This window comes from Myotis davidii, unplaced genomic scaffold, assembly GCF_000327345.1.
Source record: "Myotis davidii unplaced genomic scaffold, ASM32734v1 scaffold1567, whole genome shotgun sequence".
Lineage (NCBI taxonomy): Eukaryota > Metazoa > Chordata > Mammalia > Chiroptera > Vespertilionidae > Myotis > Myotis davidii.
In genome coordinates, this window is record NW_006297578.1 from 232,370 (window position 1) to 251,726 (window position 19,357).

General features: G+C 38.3%; 2 protein-coding genes across 2 annotated transcripts in view; one reads left to right on the plus strand and one right to left on the minus strand.

Annotated features, from left to right (window-relative positions):
- Positions 1-19,357, plus strand: part of TRPC5 (transient receptor potential cation channel subfamily C member 5) — a 274,908-nt gene that overhangs the window by 198,098 nt on the left and 57,453 nt on the right. The window lies entirely within an intron of this gene.
- TRPC5OS (TRPC5 opposite strand) lies at positions 7,536-7,886 on the minus strand. The gene has a single exon (XM_006773296.1). The coding sequence runs from the start codon at positions 7,884-7,886 to the stop codon at positions 7,536-7,538; it is 351 nt and encodes a 116-aa protein (XP_006773359.1).

A 19,357-nucleotide genomic window follows, 5' to 3' on the forward strand; every position in this document is an offset into this window, starting at 1 on the left:
TGTGGGAGCGGGGTAAGGGCAGAGGGTGGCGTGGGAACTGGGTGGAGGGGAGCTATTGGGGGGGAGGAACAACTGTAATAATCTGAACAATAGTTAATTAAAAATAAAAATAATAAAAAATAAAATAAAAAGTGAAACATACAGCCCTGTCCTGGTGGTTCCGTTGGTTAGAGTGTCGGTTGTCCCATACACCAAGGGTTGTAGGTTCATTTCCTGGTCAAGGCATATACCTAGGTTGCAGGTTCTATCCCTGGTCAGGGCATGTAGAGGAGGCAATTAATTGATGTTTCTCTCTCTTTCTTCCTCTCTCTGTAAATATTAACAAAAATGTATCCTCAGGTGAGGCTTTTTTAAAAAGTAAAACAGCCCTGGCCAGTGGTAAGAACATTGGTCCATGCACCAGAGGGTTGTGGGTTCAATTCTCCAGGCAATGGCACATACCTAGATTGCAGGTTTAATCCCTGGCCCTGATTGGGGTGAGTAGGGGAGGCAATCAATCCATGTGTCCTTCTCACATTGATGTTTCTCTCTGTCTTTCCCTCTATCTTCCATTCTCTCTAAAAATCAATGGAAAAATACCCTCAGGTGAGGATGAAAAAAAAAAAAAAAAGAAAAAAAAGAAACTGCCTGAGGAATTTTTTTATTTTTTATTTTTTTTAAAATTTTATTATTTATTACAAAGGATATTACATATGTGTCCATTTTTTCCCCCCGCCCAAGACAGTCCCCTAGCCTCCCCCATCCCCAGTGTCTTATGTCCATTGGTTATGCTTATATGCATGCATGGGCGGGAGGTAGGGGGGTAAGAGATCAGCCTGAGGAATTTTTTTAAAAAAATGAAACATACAAACAGTACTTAAGGCCGCAAGCATGAAAAGTGTGATATTGATAAATTATTTTATATTATGCAAAATACTTGAGCACTAATTTTCATAGAACAAATTCTCCTTATGTATGATGTTATAGATCTAGGCAAACTAATCTTTATATCAGACACAAATAAATGAATGAAAACTAATCTTATCCTTCTATAATATAGAGAGCAAATAAACTCAGCTTTTCTGTTTGATAAAATTCCTCAAATTCCTTGGAGGCATACAGTTTATTTGTACTTACTCATCAAGAAGAGAAATAATTAACATCCTAAGTGAGTCACACTCCATGGTCTGGTAGAACACATTTGGTTTGAAGGTTTCATGTTGGGAGCCCCTAAACAAGTTGGAGACATCTTTTTAAAGGCAAGTTTTTCCGGATGAGCTTCAGGCCCTGAAAAAAACCTAGACATGATTTTTCTTCCAGTGCCAGAATTATTCAAAGGAGAAACAAATTGCATATGGGAATGGGATAACTGAACTAAAAGAGAACGTGTGTCTTGTTTTCACACCTGATTCCATGCCTAATTCTAGTTTGAGCATGAGGTTATAACTTCAAAGACACTTAAGAAGTGCTAATCTCTCATACAACTATTGGATAATCCTTTCGTGTCACATAAACTTAACAAGTATTGTCATATAGTCATTTTCAGATATTTCTAAAAAAATATTTCATATATTTGTCCCATTGTCAGATCTATCATACCAAGGCTATTGAAAACTCTATCATTTTTTTGTTCCTTATTACAATTGAAAGTAGACAGAAAATTTATTTTAACTCCCATTTTACAAACAAGAAAAGACTATATTTCAGAGATTTGTTCAAGATTATTTGACAAAGCCAGAAGTGGAACTTCAGACTCCTGGTACAATATTCTCTGAGTATACTCCACCTTTTGTTGAGTGGGGTTCTTATATGCCTGTTTGGTAGTCACTAAACTCACCACCAAGTAATTAAAATAACTACAAGTTCTTTGATTTGTGAATGAGTTTGTTAGTTAAAATCTGTTAAAATACATAACTACAAAATGGTGTGATTCAATAGCTAGTGATTGGCAGTAATCATCACACACAAGCATGTAACTGTGCAATCACAATTTCCCACATACTTTAATTAAAACACACAGGATGAAGACTTGTACTTCCTAATGCATTGCCATCTACCAGTATAAGTCCCTTGGTTTTCACACCTTTAACTTGGTCTCAGAATGATGAACCTGACTCCCTCTCTATCCCTCCTTGCAGTACAAGAATTGGCTTTAACGGCCCCAGTGAGGTTGGGACAGCCCCAGTGAGGCTGGGACGGCCCCGGTGAGGTTGAAACAGCCCTGGTGAGGCTGAAACGGCCCCGGTGAAGTCGGGACAGCCCCAGTGAGGTTGAAACGGCCCCCGTGAGGTCGGGATGGCCCCGGTGAGGCTGAAACGGCCCTGGTGAGGTCGGGACAGCCCTGTTGAGGTCAGGACGGCCCCAGTGAAGTTGAAACGGCCCCGGTGACGTCAGGACAGCCCCGGTGAGGTTGAAATGGCCCCGGTGACGTCAGGACGGTCCGGTGAGGTTGAAACGGCCCCAGTGAGGCTGGGACAGCCCTGGTGAGGCCGAAATGGCCCCAGTGAAGTCGGAATGGCCCTGGGGAGGTGGAGACTGCCCCGGTGAGGTCAAGACGGCCCTAGTGAGGTCGCGACGGCCCCGGTGAGGTTGGGACGGCCCCAGTGAGGCTGAAATGACTCTGGCGATGTACGGCACCGGCAAGGTCAAGACAGCCCAGGTGAGGTCCTGATGGCCCTGGTGAGGTTGAGACGGCCCCGGTGAGGTAGAGACGGCCCCAGTGAGGTAGAGACGGCCCCGGTGAGGTTGGGACGGCACCAGTGAGGTTGGGACGGCCCCGGTGAGGTCGGGATGGCCCCGGTGAGGTTGGGATGGCCCCGGTGAGGTCGGGACGGCCCCGGTGAGGTTGAATCTGCCCCGGTGAGGTTGAAACTGCCCCAGTGAGGTTGGGACGGCCCCGGTGAGGTTGGGACTGCTCCAGTGAGGTCGGGACGGCTCCAGTGAGGTTGGGATGGCCCCGGTGAGGTTGAAACAGCCCTGGTGAGGTTGAAACGGCCCCGGTGAGGTAGAGACGGCCCCAGTGAGACTGAAACGGCCCACGGCCCCGGTGAGGTCGGGACAGCCAAAAAAAAGAATTGGCTTTAGTGTTGGTCTCAAGCCAGAAATGGATGGAGATTTGACTTTGGGTGGTGAACACACAATACAATATACAGATGATGTATTATAGAACTGTACACCTGAAACCTATATAATTTTATTAATTAATGTAACTACAATAAAAAAAGCAGAAACATGTTTCTGCTTTGATAACCAAAGACCATGTTAACCATTTGTTGTTTTATAGGCTGGTTCAATCTTTATCTTATTTCAAGGTCTGGAAGAGTCTCACAGATTCCTCTTGGTTTATTTAGTGACTTGCCTGAGTTAGCATGGTTGCTTGTGTTCTCTGATTAATAATAGCAAATTTAATAAGCTCACACTAACCTATTGTAGAATTGTATAAAGTTCATATTCCAGAATTTTAGTAGGAGAAATAGCTACCCTTCAGTATCTATATTTGAGGAACACCAGATCTGTCCATTTACAGTTCAATTACTCAGCAAATAGAATTTGTAGCAAATTATGGACTCTCCTTGGGTATGTTTCATGATCTTGCTCAAGTATTTATGCTTTTTTTATTTTGACACAAAATTATAGCCCAAATTCCCAAAGTCCAAATTTCTAGTGCAGAGTTTACATATTCCCTGGCTGTTTCTAAACTTTTAATTAAAGCTAAGTGAAATAAGTCAGTCAGAGAAAGACAGATACCATATGATTTCAATGATACTTGGACTCTAAAAAATTAACAAACAAAACAAAGAAAGACTCATAAAAATAGAGAACAGACTGATGGTTGCCAGAGGGGATGGGGACATGAAAGAAAAGAAAAAGATAAAGGGGATTATGAGGTAAAAATTTCCAGTTAAAAATATTAATAATCCATGGAGATGTAGTAATGTACAGCACAGGGAATATTTATACCAATAATAGCCTAGATGTCCCTCAAAGATGGCTGCCCCCATGTCATCACAAGATGGCCACCACAAGAAGGCCACCACAGATAGCTACCACAAGATGGCAGCCACAAGATGGCCAGCAGGGGAGAGAAGTTGGGGGCAATTGGGCTGGCAGAGGATGTCAGTTGGGGGCAATCAGGCTGGCAGGGGAGAGAAGTTGGGGGGTGACCAGGCCTGCAGAGAAGGGCAGTTTTGGGTGACCAGGGCCACAAGGGAGGGTAGTTGGGGGCGATAGGGCTAGAAGGGGATAGAAGTTGAGGGTGACCAGTCCTGCAGGTGAGGGTAGTTGGGGGTGACCAGGCCTGCAGAGGAGAGCATTTGGGAGCAATTGGGCCAGCAGGAAAGGGCAGTTGAAGGTGACCAGACCTGCAGGGGAAGGCAGTTGGGTGTGATCAGGCCAGCAGGGGAGGGCGGTTGGGGGTGATTAGCCCATGCACAAATTTCATGCCCCAGGCCTCTCGTAGTCAATAATATTGTAATAACTCAGCATGGAGACAGATAGTTACTAGATGTAGTGTGGTGATTACATCATAAAGTATATAAAAGTTCATGTACTGTGTTGTGTATCTGAAATTAATATACTATTCTATGCCAACTATACTTCAATAAAAATTAAAAACATTATTTTTAAAAGTATATATTCTATCTATTAACTTCTATCCAGTGCCTGTATTATTCTTCTTGGTGGCCACATGTGTAGATTTCCTTGATTAACTATTATCACTAATCTTCCTTATAAAATCATTTTTATTGGAATGGTAGGCTATACATTCTTCTTGCTTTTCTACTGCTCCAGTAGGGTTAATTTAGCATTGCCCATTTGCACATCTCTTATTTGAAAATTTTGGAAATATTGTATATCTAGAGTCCCCTACACTGAAAAAATTAAAGCTCAGTTTGTCCAGTTATTACAACACCTAATTTCCTCAAGCTGCTGTGTGATATGGCCTGTAATTATCTATAGTAATTGCTTAATGATATCGTTTTTATTTCTTCTCTTTGTGTCGTTGTACACTCCCTCTAATTCTCCTATATCCTCATCAACTCTATCAATTTTTCCATATACCAGTCTATTATTGTAAAACTTTTCATACTAATATGTTTGAGCAGCTCCATAAATTCTGAGTTTTCAAAAGGGTCTGTGGTGATTTTTTCTTGATAAAGCAGTCTCTTTCCTAAATTTATTAACTAAACTTGTCTTGAAATTCAGTAGTTATGTTTCTCCTCCTACTGTTCATCCAAATAAAACCTGGTTGTATAGTCTATAATTTCCCCCATTTACCTTTAAAGGTAACCAATTATTTGTGTTTGCAGATTTCTATATTAGATGCAGCATCTGTCACGTTGGTTAACTGTGATATTATCTGAATTAAATGCCTTTTAATCCTTTTGACTATAATATGCCTTAGGACTCTATATGAATTGGTATAGTCTGGTTTCTACCATTATGGATTGACTTCTATATGTCACTTCTTCATAATTTGGTTATACTACTTTGCCTAATGGTATATTTTTATGTCTTTACAAAGTTGTTGCCCATGTTATGAAATGCAAAGGTCGTTCTCTTAAAAGGAATACAACAGGTGTCCATGGACTTATCTGAAGGGTAGTTATTCTTCCAAATGGGAGTAAGGATACTGTATGGCATGGAATTAGTATGATCAGTGAATTTCCCACACATTTATTTGGCCCCTCTTTGTTTTGATATGGGGGCCCTCTAACTATTACATTTTCCCCTTCTGGTATGCGTAAGATTATTGTGGCTAAATACCAGTTAATACTTTGTTTAAATTCATACTGTTTCCATCTTTCAATACTTAAAATTTCTTTTTTTAAAGATAGTTTGTATTTCTTTTTTATTGAATTTTGGGAGTAACACTGATTAACAAAATTATACAGGTTTCAGGTGCACAATTCTACAACACATCATATGTACACTGTATTGTGTTCACCACCCCAAGTCAAGTCTCTATCCATCACCATTTATCCCCCTTATACCCTCCTCCACCAACCCCACCAACTCCCATCAATCACCACACTGTTGTCTATGTCCATGACCTGTTGTTGTTTGTTTGTGGGGGGTTTTTTGCTCAATCCCTCCATCTACAACCACCCAGGCACCCACCCCTGACAGCTCTCAGCCTGCTCCCTATGGGATACTACTTGGTCATAAAAAAGCAGGAAATCTTACCCTTTGCGACAACATGAATGGATCTGGAGAGCATTGTGCTAAGTGAAATAAGCTAGTCAGAGAAAGACAAGTACCATATGATTTTATTCATATGTGGAATCTAATGAACAAAATAGCAAACAAAATTTCTAAGTGAAAAGCTAGTCAGAGAAAGACAAGTACCATATGATTTTATTCATATATGAGATCTAATGAACAAAATGAACTAATGAGAAAAATAGTGTTCGTTAAAAGTTTTATGTCAAGGCTGCAGCAGGTTCACTATAATAAACCTATCAGTTATTTTTGTAAATTTCACTATACTCGCCCAGAAGATGTGGCTCAGTGGTTGAGCGCCAACCCATGAACCAAGAGGCCACTAGTTCAATTCTTGGTCAGAGCACATGTCCAGGTTTCAGGCTCAATCCCCAGTGAGGGGTGTATGCTCAGGAGACAGACAATCGATGATGTGTCTGTCTCATTGCGGTTTCTCTCTATTTCTTTCCCTTCCTCTCTTTCTAAAAATCAACAAAAACATATTTTAAAAATTTTACTATACTTAAGAAGATACATTTTATCCACTACTACTTGTGGACCATGATCTCTAAGTCTATGCCGTAAGTATCTGACTTTCCATTGGTGACTAGTCCTTATAGAGCTTTATCTAGCCCTTCTAGTACTAGTACTTCTCTCGTTGTTTGCTAAAATTTGCTATTTCCATTTGGAGAGCAATGTTTCAGAGTAGTTCAATGTGGGCCAGCATTTGAGGAAATAGTCCTGCATTGCAACCTCTTGGCCTCAGCTTTTTGAAAACTTTCTCCCTTGCAGAAGTTATCTGAAAACCTTTCTGCAGTTTTAGTATCTGGTAGATGCTGCTTTTCCAGAATTTTTTCCCTAGTCTGCTATAGAATCCAATGGTTGACACACTTTCCTAAAGGCCTAGTATGGAGGCCTTTTTAAGTAAGAAGTTACATCTTCTTAAATAAAAGTGTCCCAATATTGTCCTGTTAATGTAGATATATTCACTATAAGGCCATCCTGGGGATTATGCCCCTTTCGGTTTCCATTCATTGTAGAACAATGAAATCGGGTCTCAAGATGTGATAGAGTTCATCAGGTCTTCACTGAATTGTTAGGTGAGGAGTTTATTCTCCTTGTTTTTGAGCCTCTCATCAGGAATCTTAGCAGGAGAACAAGTACAGGTAAAGAAATATCCATATCACTAAAGTCAGAGTTTTTAAAATAAGTACAATAAAAAAAAGAGACCACCACCTGCTGTAACTAAATCAAATATTACTGGTTCTATATGGTATTAGTAAGGAAAATATTCAGAAAAATCAGAAAATATTAGAAACAAAAAAAGAAATTGTTTGAAAAATGCTGGTGAGTTTTCATCCACTTCTTAAATCATCATTTATACCAGCAAGTACATCATCATATACGTTTTCCATGTCAAGCATAGCTTGATCTACATCAAACATTAAGTCTTCATCTTCTCTTACTGTAAGTATTGATTCCAAGTCTGAGAAGTCAGCGAGGTCTGGTAGTGAACCTTCCTCAGAAGGAGATGAATCTACTTCTATCTGTTCTGCTACCTCATTTTGTTCTGCTACCTCATTTTGCTCTACACAAGGAACTTGTTCCTGTGAAAATAATTGCAAAATCTCTTCAGCTATTCTTATTAACTGAGCAACACAATCAATAAGTCCACTAATTAGTTCAGGGATTGACAGAGACTCCATGCTGTTCTTCTCAGAAGATAAAATAATCGTAAAAGCTGCAGCAAATGGGCTCTTGGCAACAATGAATCCTGTGGGGGCTGACGATGGTTCTGTGGTTGGTTGGTCCAGAAATCAGACTGTTGATATAATTATGATGATCAAGTACAGAATGAGTCCAGTGGTCCTATAACAATTTTTGATAAAGTTGGTGAACCTCCCACAAAATCACATATGGTATTCTTGTTGGTACCGGTGGTGAATTGCTACTATAATGGCAATCTGGAAGATTGTCACAGCCAAAAGAAAACAGCAAAGCAGATCTAATAATAGAAAATAGAAATATAAAGATTAATATCTTTGAGCCTTTATCAATCCTACAGGTTCTGACTATAGGATAAAGTTGAAAGGGTAGCCCTAGCTATTGATCCTCTTCTTTTGAGGACCTTATAAGAACCTACTAGTTATATTCTCCTTAAACATTTCATGGTCTTTATCTCTCCTTAGAGGATTTGAGAACAAAGTGAGCATAGGTAGTTTGTCTATCTTTCTTGAAAAACTCTATTGAGAAAGATACATCCACTCAGAGTCTTTCAGTTAATTCTGTCTTTATTAGCATCTGTGTCTCGTCGCCATTTATATCTGGTGCTGATAAATTCTTTCTATGTTTTTAAGAATCCATTCATCAAAGTTTTCAATTTCCTCTGCAGCCTAGGAAATTTATGGTAAATTAAAGTGCAACATTTTCCTTTTTTACAAATTTTGGACAATTTCTGTTATAAAATTAGTTCCTTGGTTATTTCTTATTGCTGCCAATATTCCATATCTGGCATATAGCTCCTCTAACTTTGTCTAAAAGCCATAGTCATACTATTCTCATCTGCATGTCTGGTGTGCTTTGCAAGTCTTTCTAAGGGCTTATGCTTCTGTAAAGCAATATTCTTTGTTTAAACATCTAGGAATTGGCCCAATATAATCTACCTGACATGTCTGTCTGGCTTACCACCACCACTTCCCTTAAAAATGAGTTATATATAAAAACAAATAAGTCATAGAGGTATACTATATGTGGTAATATATAGGAAAAATAGTCAATATTATCATAATAAGTGTATGGTGACAGATGGTTAGTAGAATTATTGTGGTATCCACATTGTAAGGAATATAAATGACAAATCAGTATGTTGTACACCTGAAACCAATATAACATTGCATGTCAAATATATTTTAATAAAAAATATATTGTCAAAGATTCAAGTTTTTACTCATTTGACATACCTCATATTGCTTACTTGTTTGCTTGTTTGATTCATAGTTGCTTTTACCTTATTCTTTCTCTTCTGCTTACCTAGGACATTCATTCCATATGCCCAGAGGTTTCATATGCCAATCCTGCAACTTTATAATGAACTGACAAGAGAACTGACTTGGGACTTAGAGTCCCCAATATTGCAGAGTCTACATTAGTTTTGGGGTATCCAATTGCTTCCTTTTAAGTAGAATGTTCTGTCTTTCCAGTCTGATGATCTAATGCATATCCTACATAAACTTCTAAATTCCCTTCATTGGTTTATTTTCATATCTCCCTTTACAGGATTGCTGGTACTGCTATAGTTCAGTCTATAATTTTTAAATTACAGCATATTTCTTCAGTTCATGGCTGATCGGTGTAGCTATATACTTTGACTAATTGTTTTCTTGGACATGTATACATGTTAAATTTCTAGCTACCAGTCCTGAATATTAGGATGCTTTTTTTCTCTCCAAACTCAGTCAAGCTTCTTCTAATGGAGAGTATCAGGAAGCAGTCATCCATCGCACTCCTTTAGGATATTTCCAAATCTGTTATTGCCCTATTTCCAGCAGTTCTGACCAGAATGATGCCCACCTAATTGTACTCCTTAGACCTTTACTTGAGTACAGTAAGTCATCAGCCAGATGGTCTATGATTTTCACATGGAACTTGCTTATCTCCACAGGGCCTAGTTTGACCCACTAGGTTATAAACTATCTGTACTTAGCATAAGTCCTGTCAGAACCACACTATTTTTTGGTCCAAAATCCTGACAGTAGAAATGGGATTTTCCCTATAATAGTGGTCCAATCCATGAGGACCAGAAGGCATTATTTTGGTTATAGGCAACTTTGCATCTGAAGCATGGGAGAACGGGTAGTAGAGGCATAGCAGTTTGTTTTATTAATTCAAAGGGAAATAAATCACACAAGGAATTTGGCATTAGTGTAGAACTGAATCAGCTCATCAGAAGGGAAACACAGAAGAAAAGTATGTGCTAAACTTTACTATAGGGCACCATCACATTTTCAAAGGAAACAATAACCTACTATGGTGCCCATAGCCCAAGGTCATGCAAGGGTGATAGGAACACACACAAAGACTAAATTCTGCTTTCCCTTTCATCCAGTCTTTTTTTTTTTTTTCTCAGCTACTCTACCTCCCTCTAGAACTCTTTCACTCTTCTTCTTGGTTGATATACCTCCATTTCTTCACCTATGTTTTTCATTCTATTTCACTTTCTGTCTCCATCTTCCACTATCCCTTCCCATCATCTTTTCTTTCATCTCTCTCTAAACTGGGAAAAATTTAGAAATAAATTATATCCCACTTATCAAATTGATATTTTATTTATAGACTCTCACATTGCACAATCTAAATATAAAAAGTAGAGGTAGAACATTTCATATTTTATTATCTTATAAAGACAAATTTAGTTACTTATTACTTATGCAACCCTATCTATCATTTGATTACCTTTGATGGGAAAAATTTTCTGACCTAGCCTTAACCCAGATGACCATTGTGTTAGCTAATCCACAATTCCTATCTTCAAAATATCTTAGACCCTAGGAGCAGGGGGTGGGGTGGAAGTTAGTGAAGACGTTGAGAAACTACTAAGAACTGCAGTACTAAGAAAGAGTAACAGTATAGCATCAGCTTATTCCAGTTATGATAATTTCCAAAGCAACCAATCCTTGACACCTTAGTTTGCCTAAAGGAGTATTTTGTATAGTTTGTGCCTAGTCCCCAAATCACTCTAAGGACCTTTTTATAAGCAGTTCCCTCTGCCTGAGATCCCTTTCACTCAGGAAAAAAATGACTTCTTATTCTGGTCTCAGTTTAAATATCCTCTCTTCAGATTTTTGACCCTCCAACCTGAAAAAGGCCCCTAATCATCCCTTTATCATTAGTAATACCATGCATTTTTATAGTATGGTACCTATATTTACCTCTATTTTCTTGTTTATTTGTTTTTCTATCTCCTATTCTACCACTATATATCTATAGACTAAAATTCAAGTGCCATAAGATTAGGAAACTTGTGTTGTTTTGCTTTTTGTTGTATCCTCAAAAGCACAGAAGAGGGGCTGTAACGTAGTAGGTAATCAGTAAGTGTTGCTAACTAAAGGAAGGAAGGAAATGAGGGAGGAACAACTTTCAGCTCTTTTATTCAGTAAATAGTATCAAGTTTGAACCATGCATGAGGATAGCAGGAGGTATAAAAATAAACCAATTCATCAAAACACACAGTAAAATGAGCAGGTAATCCCCAAATTGCGAGAAAATATTCACAAAACAGATAGCTCACAAAGAAGTTGTGCCCAGAATATATAAAGAGTTTGTATAACTCAAAAGTAAAAACAAACAAACCAATTTTGCAGATGGCCAAATGATTTCACAAAGGGGAAAAAAATAAATACAGGTATCGCTTGTTTTACTGTGTTTCACTTTATTGTGCTTCACAGATAGTGTGGGGTTGTTATTTTTTTTTTCAAATTGAAAGTCTGTGGGAGCCCTGGATTGAGCCCAGCATTTGCTCGCTTATGTATCTCTGTGTCATATTTCAAACTTTTTCACTATTATTATTATATTTATTATGGTGATCTGTGATCAGTGATATTTGAGAAATCAGGAAAGGAAATAACTCAATGAGGCAAACATCACTGTTGTCTTATTTTAAGAAGTTGCCACAGCCACCCCAACCTTCAGCAATCACCATCCTGATCAGTCAGCAGCCATCAACATCAACGTATGACACTCCACCGGCAAAAAAATTTATGAATCACTGAAGGTTCAGATGATGGTTAGAATTTTTAGCAATAAAGCATTTTTAATAAAGGTATGTAGATTGTTTTTTAGACATAATGATATCACACACTTAATAGGCCACAGTATAGTGTAACATAAATTTTGTATGCACTGAAAAAAATTATGTGGCTCACTTTATTGCAATAGTTGCTTTATTGTGTGGTCTGCAACTGAACCTGTAATATCGCCAAGATATGCCTGCAGCTAAAAAGCCAGTGGAAACATATTCGGCATCACTAATCATCATGGAAATGCAAATTAAAATCATAGTAAGATACCACAGCACAGTCACTAAATTGGCTAAAATTAAAGATTAATGATGTCAAATGTTGGCAAAGATGTAGAGCAACCAAAATTCTCGCATATTGCTGGTTTTCAACCTCTTTGAAATCATCTGGAAGTTGTTTTACTTAATTAAGCAAGCACCTTAATTAAGCATGCAGTACAAGCAATTCCACTCCAAGGTATTTACCCAAAAAATGAAAGTTTACAAAAAGACTTTTATGAGACTGGTCATGGCAGCCTTATGCATAATACCCCTCCCCCCCAAAAAAATGAAAAGAGTGCAGGTGTCAATCAAAAGGAGAATGAATATACAAATGTGCACTCATACAATATGATACTAATCTGCAGTACAAAGAAAGCCACTACTGATAGGGACAACATGGATGAATATCAAAAAGATTATAGTTAAAGAAATAAATCAGACACAAAAGAGAAATACATATTGTATGATTCCATTGATATGCGATTCTATAAAATACAAAATGACCTATGGTAGAAAAAATCAGAATAGTGGTTACATCTACGGAAGTGGAAATTGATTGGGAAGAGGCATTAGAGAACTTTTTGGGTTGATGGTAATGATCATGCTTTAGATAAAGTTTTGGATTACACGGGAGTATGTATTTGTCAAAACTCATAGAATGGTACTTTTAAGATTTGTGCATATCATTGTATGTAAATTTTATTCCCCCCTAAAGTGACCAAGCATAATCCCCAGCCTCATGAACTATATATCAGATGAAATGACATGCCCATAAGTAATTATCTATTAAATGCTCATGTGTTTGGAAGACCTACTATATTTTAAGCACTGTGAAACCCACTTTTCTTATATTAATACATTTAATTCTTACAATAATGCTACAAAGTTACAGATGGAATAAATGGAGGATGAGAGAAAATAACTTGCCCATAGCCAAATGGTAAGGTTGCAGAACTGGAAATCAGCCTAGGTCTGACTCCTAAAGTCCTTTGCCAGAGGCATAAATTCAGGTGCCTATTGGAGCAAAATGTGCCTTATATGCACCGAAGACAACATCTCATTCTAAACCAGAATAGAACTGAGAATGTTAATATAATTTGCCAACCTTGGAAACTGGCTGAATTCCAAATTCTTAGGACAGTGAGTCCCAAGGCAAAGAGATAGATAAATCCCTCAGGGATCCACATCATTTGTTACAGGAATGTTGCCGTCCATTTTATCTGCCCCTCCACTGACATACTGAATTGGGCCAAACACATAAACTACTCACCTGTGATAGAGATGAGATGGATGAGAGGGTCAAGGCACTGCCTACTAAACGTTTCCCGGACTTGCACTTTCAAATGGAATATGGATATTCCTGTCACAACTAGAAAACAACAAAAAAGAATAAACTGCAAATTTGATAGGCTTAAAGATATCCACGATCTTTGGAAACAAGGACAAGCTGCACTAAAATTTCAGAGAACTACAAGCCATTCCTACATGAGCTGATAGTCATGGGACGGTGGCTAATTCTGGGTACAAGTTGAAGATGAGGTTTGGCCCCAAGGCTGAATGACTCTACTAAGGAAAAGGAGAAATTTGCATAAAATTTGAGACTAGCATAATGATTGGAAATTTGAGAAGCCTGAAATACAGAGCTGGTTTTCCTTACCTAAAGTTAGTTGAGTTTTAGGCTGGCGCCTAAAAGTGAAAGTCTCAGGGAAATGTACCTCAGTCTCGCGGCACCTCAGAGATAAATTTTCTGAAAAATAGTGGGAGGGTAAATGCCATAAATACACTGCCACTCTCTGCCTCAAACTCTTACCTCAACTTTAAGGGTGGGCGCACCTGAGGTGGCTAATAAGTTAATAAGCTCAAAACCATCCCCAAAGAGCACTTTGGACAAAGTGATTCTAAAACTCATAAAGATATATAAAGGGCTTAGTACAGCCAAAACATCTTGAAGAAGAACAAAATTGGAGGACATATACTATCATCTATCAAGACTAGCTGTACAAGTATAGTAATTATGACAGCATGGCACTGGCACAAGGACAAGCAAATAAATCAATGGAACCATGACACTTCACACCAGATATCAAAGTAATGCTATGACTACTACTACTAATGATAATAAGTTGAAATGGGTAATACCTGTAAATATGAAAGGTAAAACATTAAATCTTCTAGACAAAACCATAGGCAAATATCTTCATTACATTCGGTAGGCAAAGATTTCTTATTCGATACAAAAGGCATTAGCTATGTATGAAGAAGTTTAATAAATTGGATTTCATTAAAATTAAGAACTTTCATTTACCAAAAGGCGCCTTAGGAGCCAGAAAAGCCTCACAGATTGGGAGAAAATATCCACAATACATATATCTAACTTGTATCCTGCATATAGATATGTTTTTAAACTCCTTCAAATCAACAAGAAAAAAGACAGACTATCCAATTTTAAAAAGTAGAAAAAATTTGAAGGGCACTTCACAGAAGAGAACATCTAAATGTCCAACCAGTATACGAATAAATTTTCATTATTATTACTTATGAATAAAATGCAAATTAAAACTACAGTGAGACATACAAACCCAACCAGAATAGCTAAAATTGAAAAAACTGACAATATCAAGTACCAAGAAGGACATGGAGCAACTGGAACTCTCGCACATAGTTGGTGAACATGTTAGCTGGTATAACTACTTTGGAAAAGTGTTTCACAGTGTGCACTGAAACTAAACATAGTTTTATTACATGACCCTGCAATTCTACTCCTAAATATCTAACGAAAATAAGAGTAAAAATGTCCACAAAAATACATGTACAAGAATGTTGAAAGAAACCAGATGCATTAAAGTGTGTATCACATGAATTTCATTTATATCAGTGAGATGTAAGAACAGGCAAATGAAAAGATAGAAAAGAAGTGAATGCAGTGGTTACTTCTAGGTGGGGGTTGCTGGAAATGTTCTGTGTCTTGATATGATTACATTTGTTTTAAAAAACCATTCAACTATACTCTTATAATTTGTATACTTCACCATATGAATGGTATATATAAAATAATTTTATTTTTTATTTGGGGTCTCCTCCCTACAAAGCCAGTAAGGACCGTCAGAAAGTGATGAGAGTTTTTCTAGGGTGAGTAACCCAGTCATTACAGGAAAATGGAATGAAGTCTGAAGGTACAGACTTGTACCTTTGGCCCCTGTGGCTCTACTTCCTGTTAGGGTAGTGCTAAGTAAAGAAAGGGGTCCTTATAGCTAGATAGAGTTGTAAATTGAGGCAAGACGAAAAAACCCACATCTTACGTGTAGCTCAGAAAGATAGCTGGGGCAGAGGCCATGTTCTCCATCTGATAACTAGAATATCTAACCCCATAATTTTTATTAATCTCACTGTTATGACATTTTTGTCAACACAACTAATCAAAAGCGACCATTTTTTTCTTTGCTGACAGTCTTACCCTGCTATTTTGTGATGCTCATCACTGGCTAACTGGTAATAAGTGTCTAACAGTAGGATGGAAAAAGAGCAAAGGAATCCAAATCCTCTTGGCTTATCTTTGCAGTCAGTAAGCTTCTCTGCATTGGACAAGGTAAATTAGTTCAGATCCAAAGGGAACAGAGGCAGTTAGGTGGGAGAAATTAAAATGTGCCTTTGGTGAGTATAGGTGCCAGTTTCTTATTTACAAACAAGATTTTTTTTTTCATAATGCACCCTTTTCTAGTGCTGCAGTATCATTTGGATACATGCATTTAATATTGATTTTTTTAAAAAAAACACCCCCAGACATTACTTCTCATTGCTCTCCTCATCTCAGAGGAAAACATTAAGAGGTCCTTGTCCCCAAAGGGCTGTCTTGTGGCTCTTGTTCACACATAAGCCTTTCAGGAGACCTGAGACCAATCGAGTAGGGAATCCCTGAGGCTTAGTGGATCTTCCTAGCCTAACTTCCTCTTGCCATCAAAGCGCTTGCTCACTCTGTTTCTGAGCTCTGGCAGGCAAAAGCTGATTACACTTTGGACTGCTCATTGACTACTCCTCCAAAACACTGCCAGCTACATGGAGAAAGCCTTCCCCTTGGTATTATGGCAATGAATCTTTCAAAGCATTAACTGGCTATGCCTTGGAAACATGTACTTGGAAAGTAATTGGCAAAATCATTGAGGCAAGATAATGAAGGCCATTACCCTGTGTCTAGTATGCTTTCACCTGAAAGATCAAAGGTCCTATATTTCTTCCTTCTGCCTGAAAATGTGCTTGCCTCTTATCCACCAAAAGATAAGCTTCTGTTTTTAATGATCTCAAAATAAGATTCTATAACCTCCCTTGGTAGCTCATTGCAGTGTTTTACAGTTTCCTTCTTCTGTTAATTATATTCTCAAGTACTTTCACATACATTAATGTATTTGATTCTTATAATAATCCTGTGCACCAAGGATTATCCCTATTTTACAATTAGAAAATGAAGACCTAAAGAGGATAAGTGGCTTACCTCGATTACACAGCTGGTTAGTAACAGAGCAAGAGTGAGAATCTGATTCTTTCATCTCTCAGGCCCTCTGTGCTGTCACTTACAATGTGATCTGCCTAGTGATGTTCTGGGAAGCTTCAAATCACCAGCAAAATAAGGAGCAGTGTTAAGATGTCAACAAGAACACAAGATAGCCATGGTAGGTGGCTTGCCAAGTATATCATAGGCCACAAGTCCCCTCAAGGATAACCATTTCATTGTTCTCATCCCTACATATTATTGTTCCCAGAGTGTACCTGCAGTTAGGAAGCTCTAGCAAAAAGGAAAGATATCAAAAACCTAAATGATCATTAAAATCACAATTAAGCCCTAACCGGTTTGGCTCAGTGGATAGAGTGTCAGTCTGCAGACAAGGGTCCCAGGTTCAATTCCGCTCAAGGGCATGTGCCTTGGTTGCGGGCACATCCCCAGTAGGGAGCGTGCAGGAGGCAGCTGATCGATGTTTCTCCCTCACCAATGTTTCTGATTCTCTATCCCTCTCCCTTCCTCTCTTTAAAAAATCAATAAAATATATTTTAAAAATAAAAATAAAATCACCATTAAGACGATATGCTTATCTATGAGTATAAAGTAAAAGACAAGAGTCCATGGTATCCTGTTTATTAATTTCTCCCTTCTGACCTTTGAGATAGATACAATCAGAATAAATTGGAGGAAGTGGGGCTGAAAAAAATATTTCTTAATCTCCTAAAAAGAAAAATGTTTTGCCTTGAGCATGAGTTTGTTTCCTTTCTCTCTGAAAATTTGAGGGCCTCTATCTCTCAGGGCTCATAAAGGAGCCAAAGGTTAGCATTTGAAACATAGATAAAGAGAAAATTCCATTGTGTATCTGCTTGTTGCTCAGAAAAGCACACCAAGGCCCTACAGCCCTTTGGCAAGAGCCCTCCCAATGCCAGACCAGCATGCTGCTCAAGTGAAAAGCTGGATGGAGTTGACCTTATAGGATTCCTTACAGGGTTTCCTTTTTTAAAATATTATCTAGAGGCAGGCGAGTCTCACAGCAGGTTTGCTCAACAAGAACAAAATATCTCTCATCTCTTGTGACATTACTAGGTTAAGTAATTCTGTTCTAAAATATACCTTTAATTAAATACAATGGTCACTCCGTCTAACTATCCTTGTCAAAGTCACCAGTGACTTCCACACTCCTAAATCCAATAGTCAATTTCCAGTCCTCATATTATCTGTGCTATAAGCAGCATTTGGCATGATTCATCACTCCCCAAATCTTCTTCTTATTCATCTACAGTAATTTCCTTGATGATCTCATAGAGGCTGTAAATAACAACTATATGTAGATGACTCTTAAATTTATTTAGCTAGTTAAGACCTTTCCCCAGAATCCCATAAGTGAGTATCCAATTGCCTTTACATTGATTTTTAACATCAATAACCTATATCCAAAACTGGATCTGTAGTCTTCCCTCCAAAACTTACTTCACCTATAGTTTTCTGCATCTCAGGAAATGGCAAGTCTATCCTTCTAACGACTCAGGCTAAAAAAAAAAAAAAAAAAAAAAATCTTGAGTTTACCTTTGACTCTTCTTCTTCCCACAATCTATTGTGAATCTACCAGAATACTCTCTTTCCTCTTCTTTCAAAATATACCCAAAACACAATGACATGTTGTCATTGTTTGTCACCATCATATACCTCTCAACTTAATTATTTCAACAGCCTCCTAACAGGATTCCCCTTGCCTTACTCCAGTCTCTTCTCAACACAACAGTCAAACTGATCCCTTTAAAATGTAAGTCAGATCATTTCACTCTTCTTCTAATGGCTCCTTTCCCCAAACTCACCAAGCATACTTCCTCTTTAGGTGCTTTGCCCTGGCTATTCCTTCTGCCTGGAATGGTTTTTACTCAGATATCTTAATGGCTAAATCATCACCTGCTTCAAACTCTTTGTTTATATTTCACATTCTCAGTAAGAAATACACTTACCATCCTTTTAAAAATTTAACAACCCCTCCTAAACTGGCACTTCTGAGTCTCTCCTATTTAAATTTTCTTAGAACTTACCACCTTCTATACATATTATATATTTTACCTATTTAATATGATTATTGTCTTTTATTTTTATTTTTTAATTTTTAATTACAGTTTACATTCAATATTTTTCTATTAGTTTCAGGTGTACAGCATAGTGGTTAGACATCTGTATACTTTACAAGTGTTCCTTCTGATATTTAAAGTACCCACCTGGCACCATACATAGTTATTACAATACTAGAGGCCTGGTGCACAAAATTTGTGCACAGGGGAGGGGGGGAGGGATCCCTCAGCCCAGCCTGCACCCTCTCACTGTCCAGGAACCCTCAGGGAGTGGGCCTAAGCCGGCAGTCAGACATCCTTAATGTTGCCGCGGAGGCAGGAGAGGTTCCTGCCACCACTGCTGTGCTCGCCAGCTGTGAGCTCGGCTTCTGGCTGAATGGCACTGCCCCCATTGGAGCACACTGACCACCAGGGGCAGCTTCTGCTTTGAGTGTCTGCCCCCTGGTGGTCAGTGTGTGTTACATTGACCGGTTGTTCTGCTGGTTGGGTCGATTTGCATATTAGCCTTTTATTATATAGGATACTTAGAAAAAGTTGCTG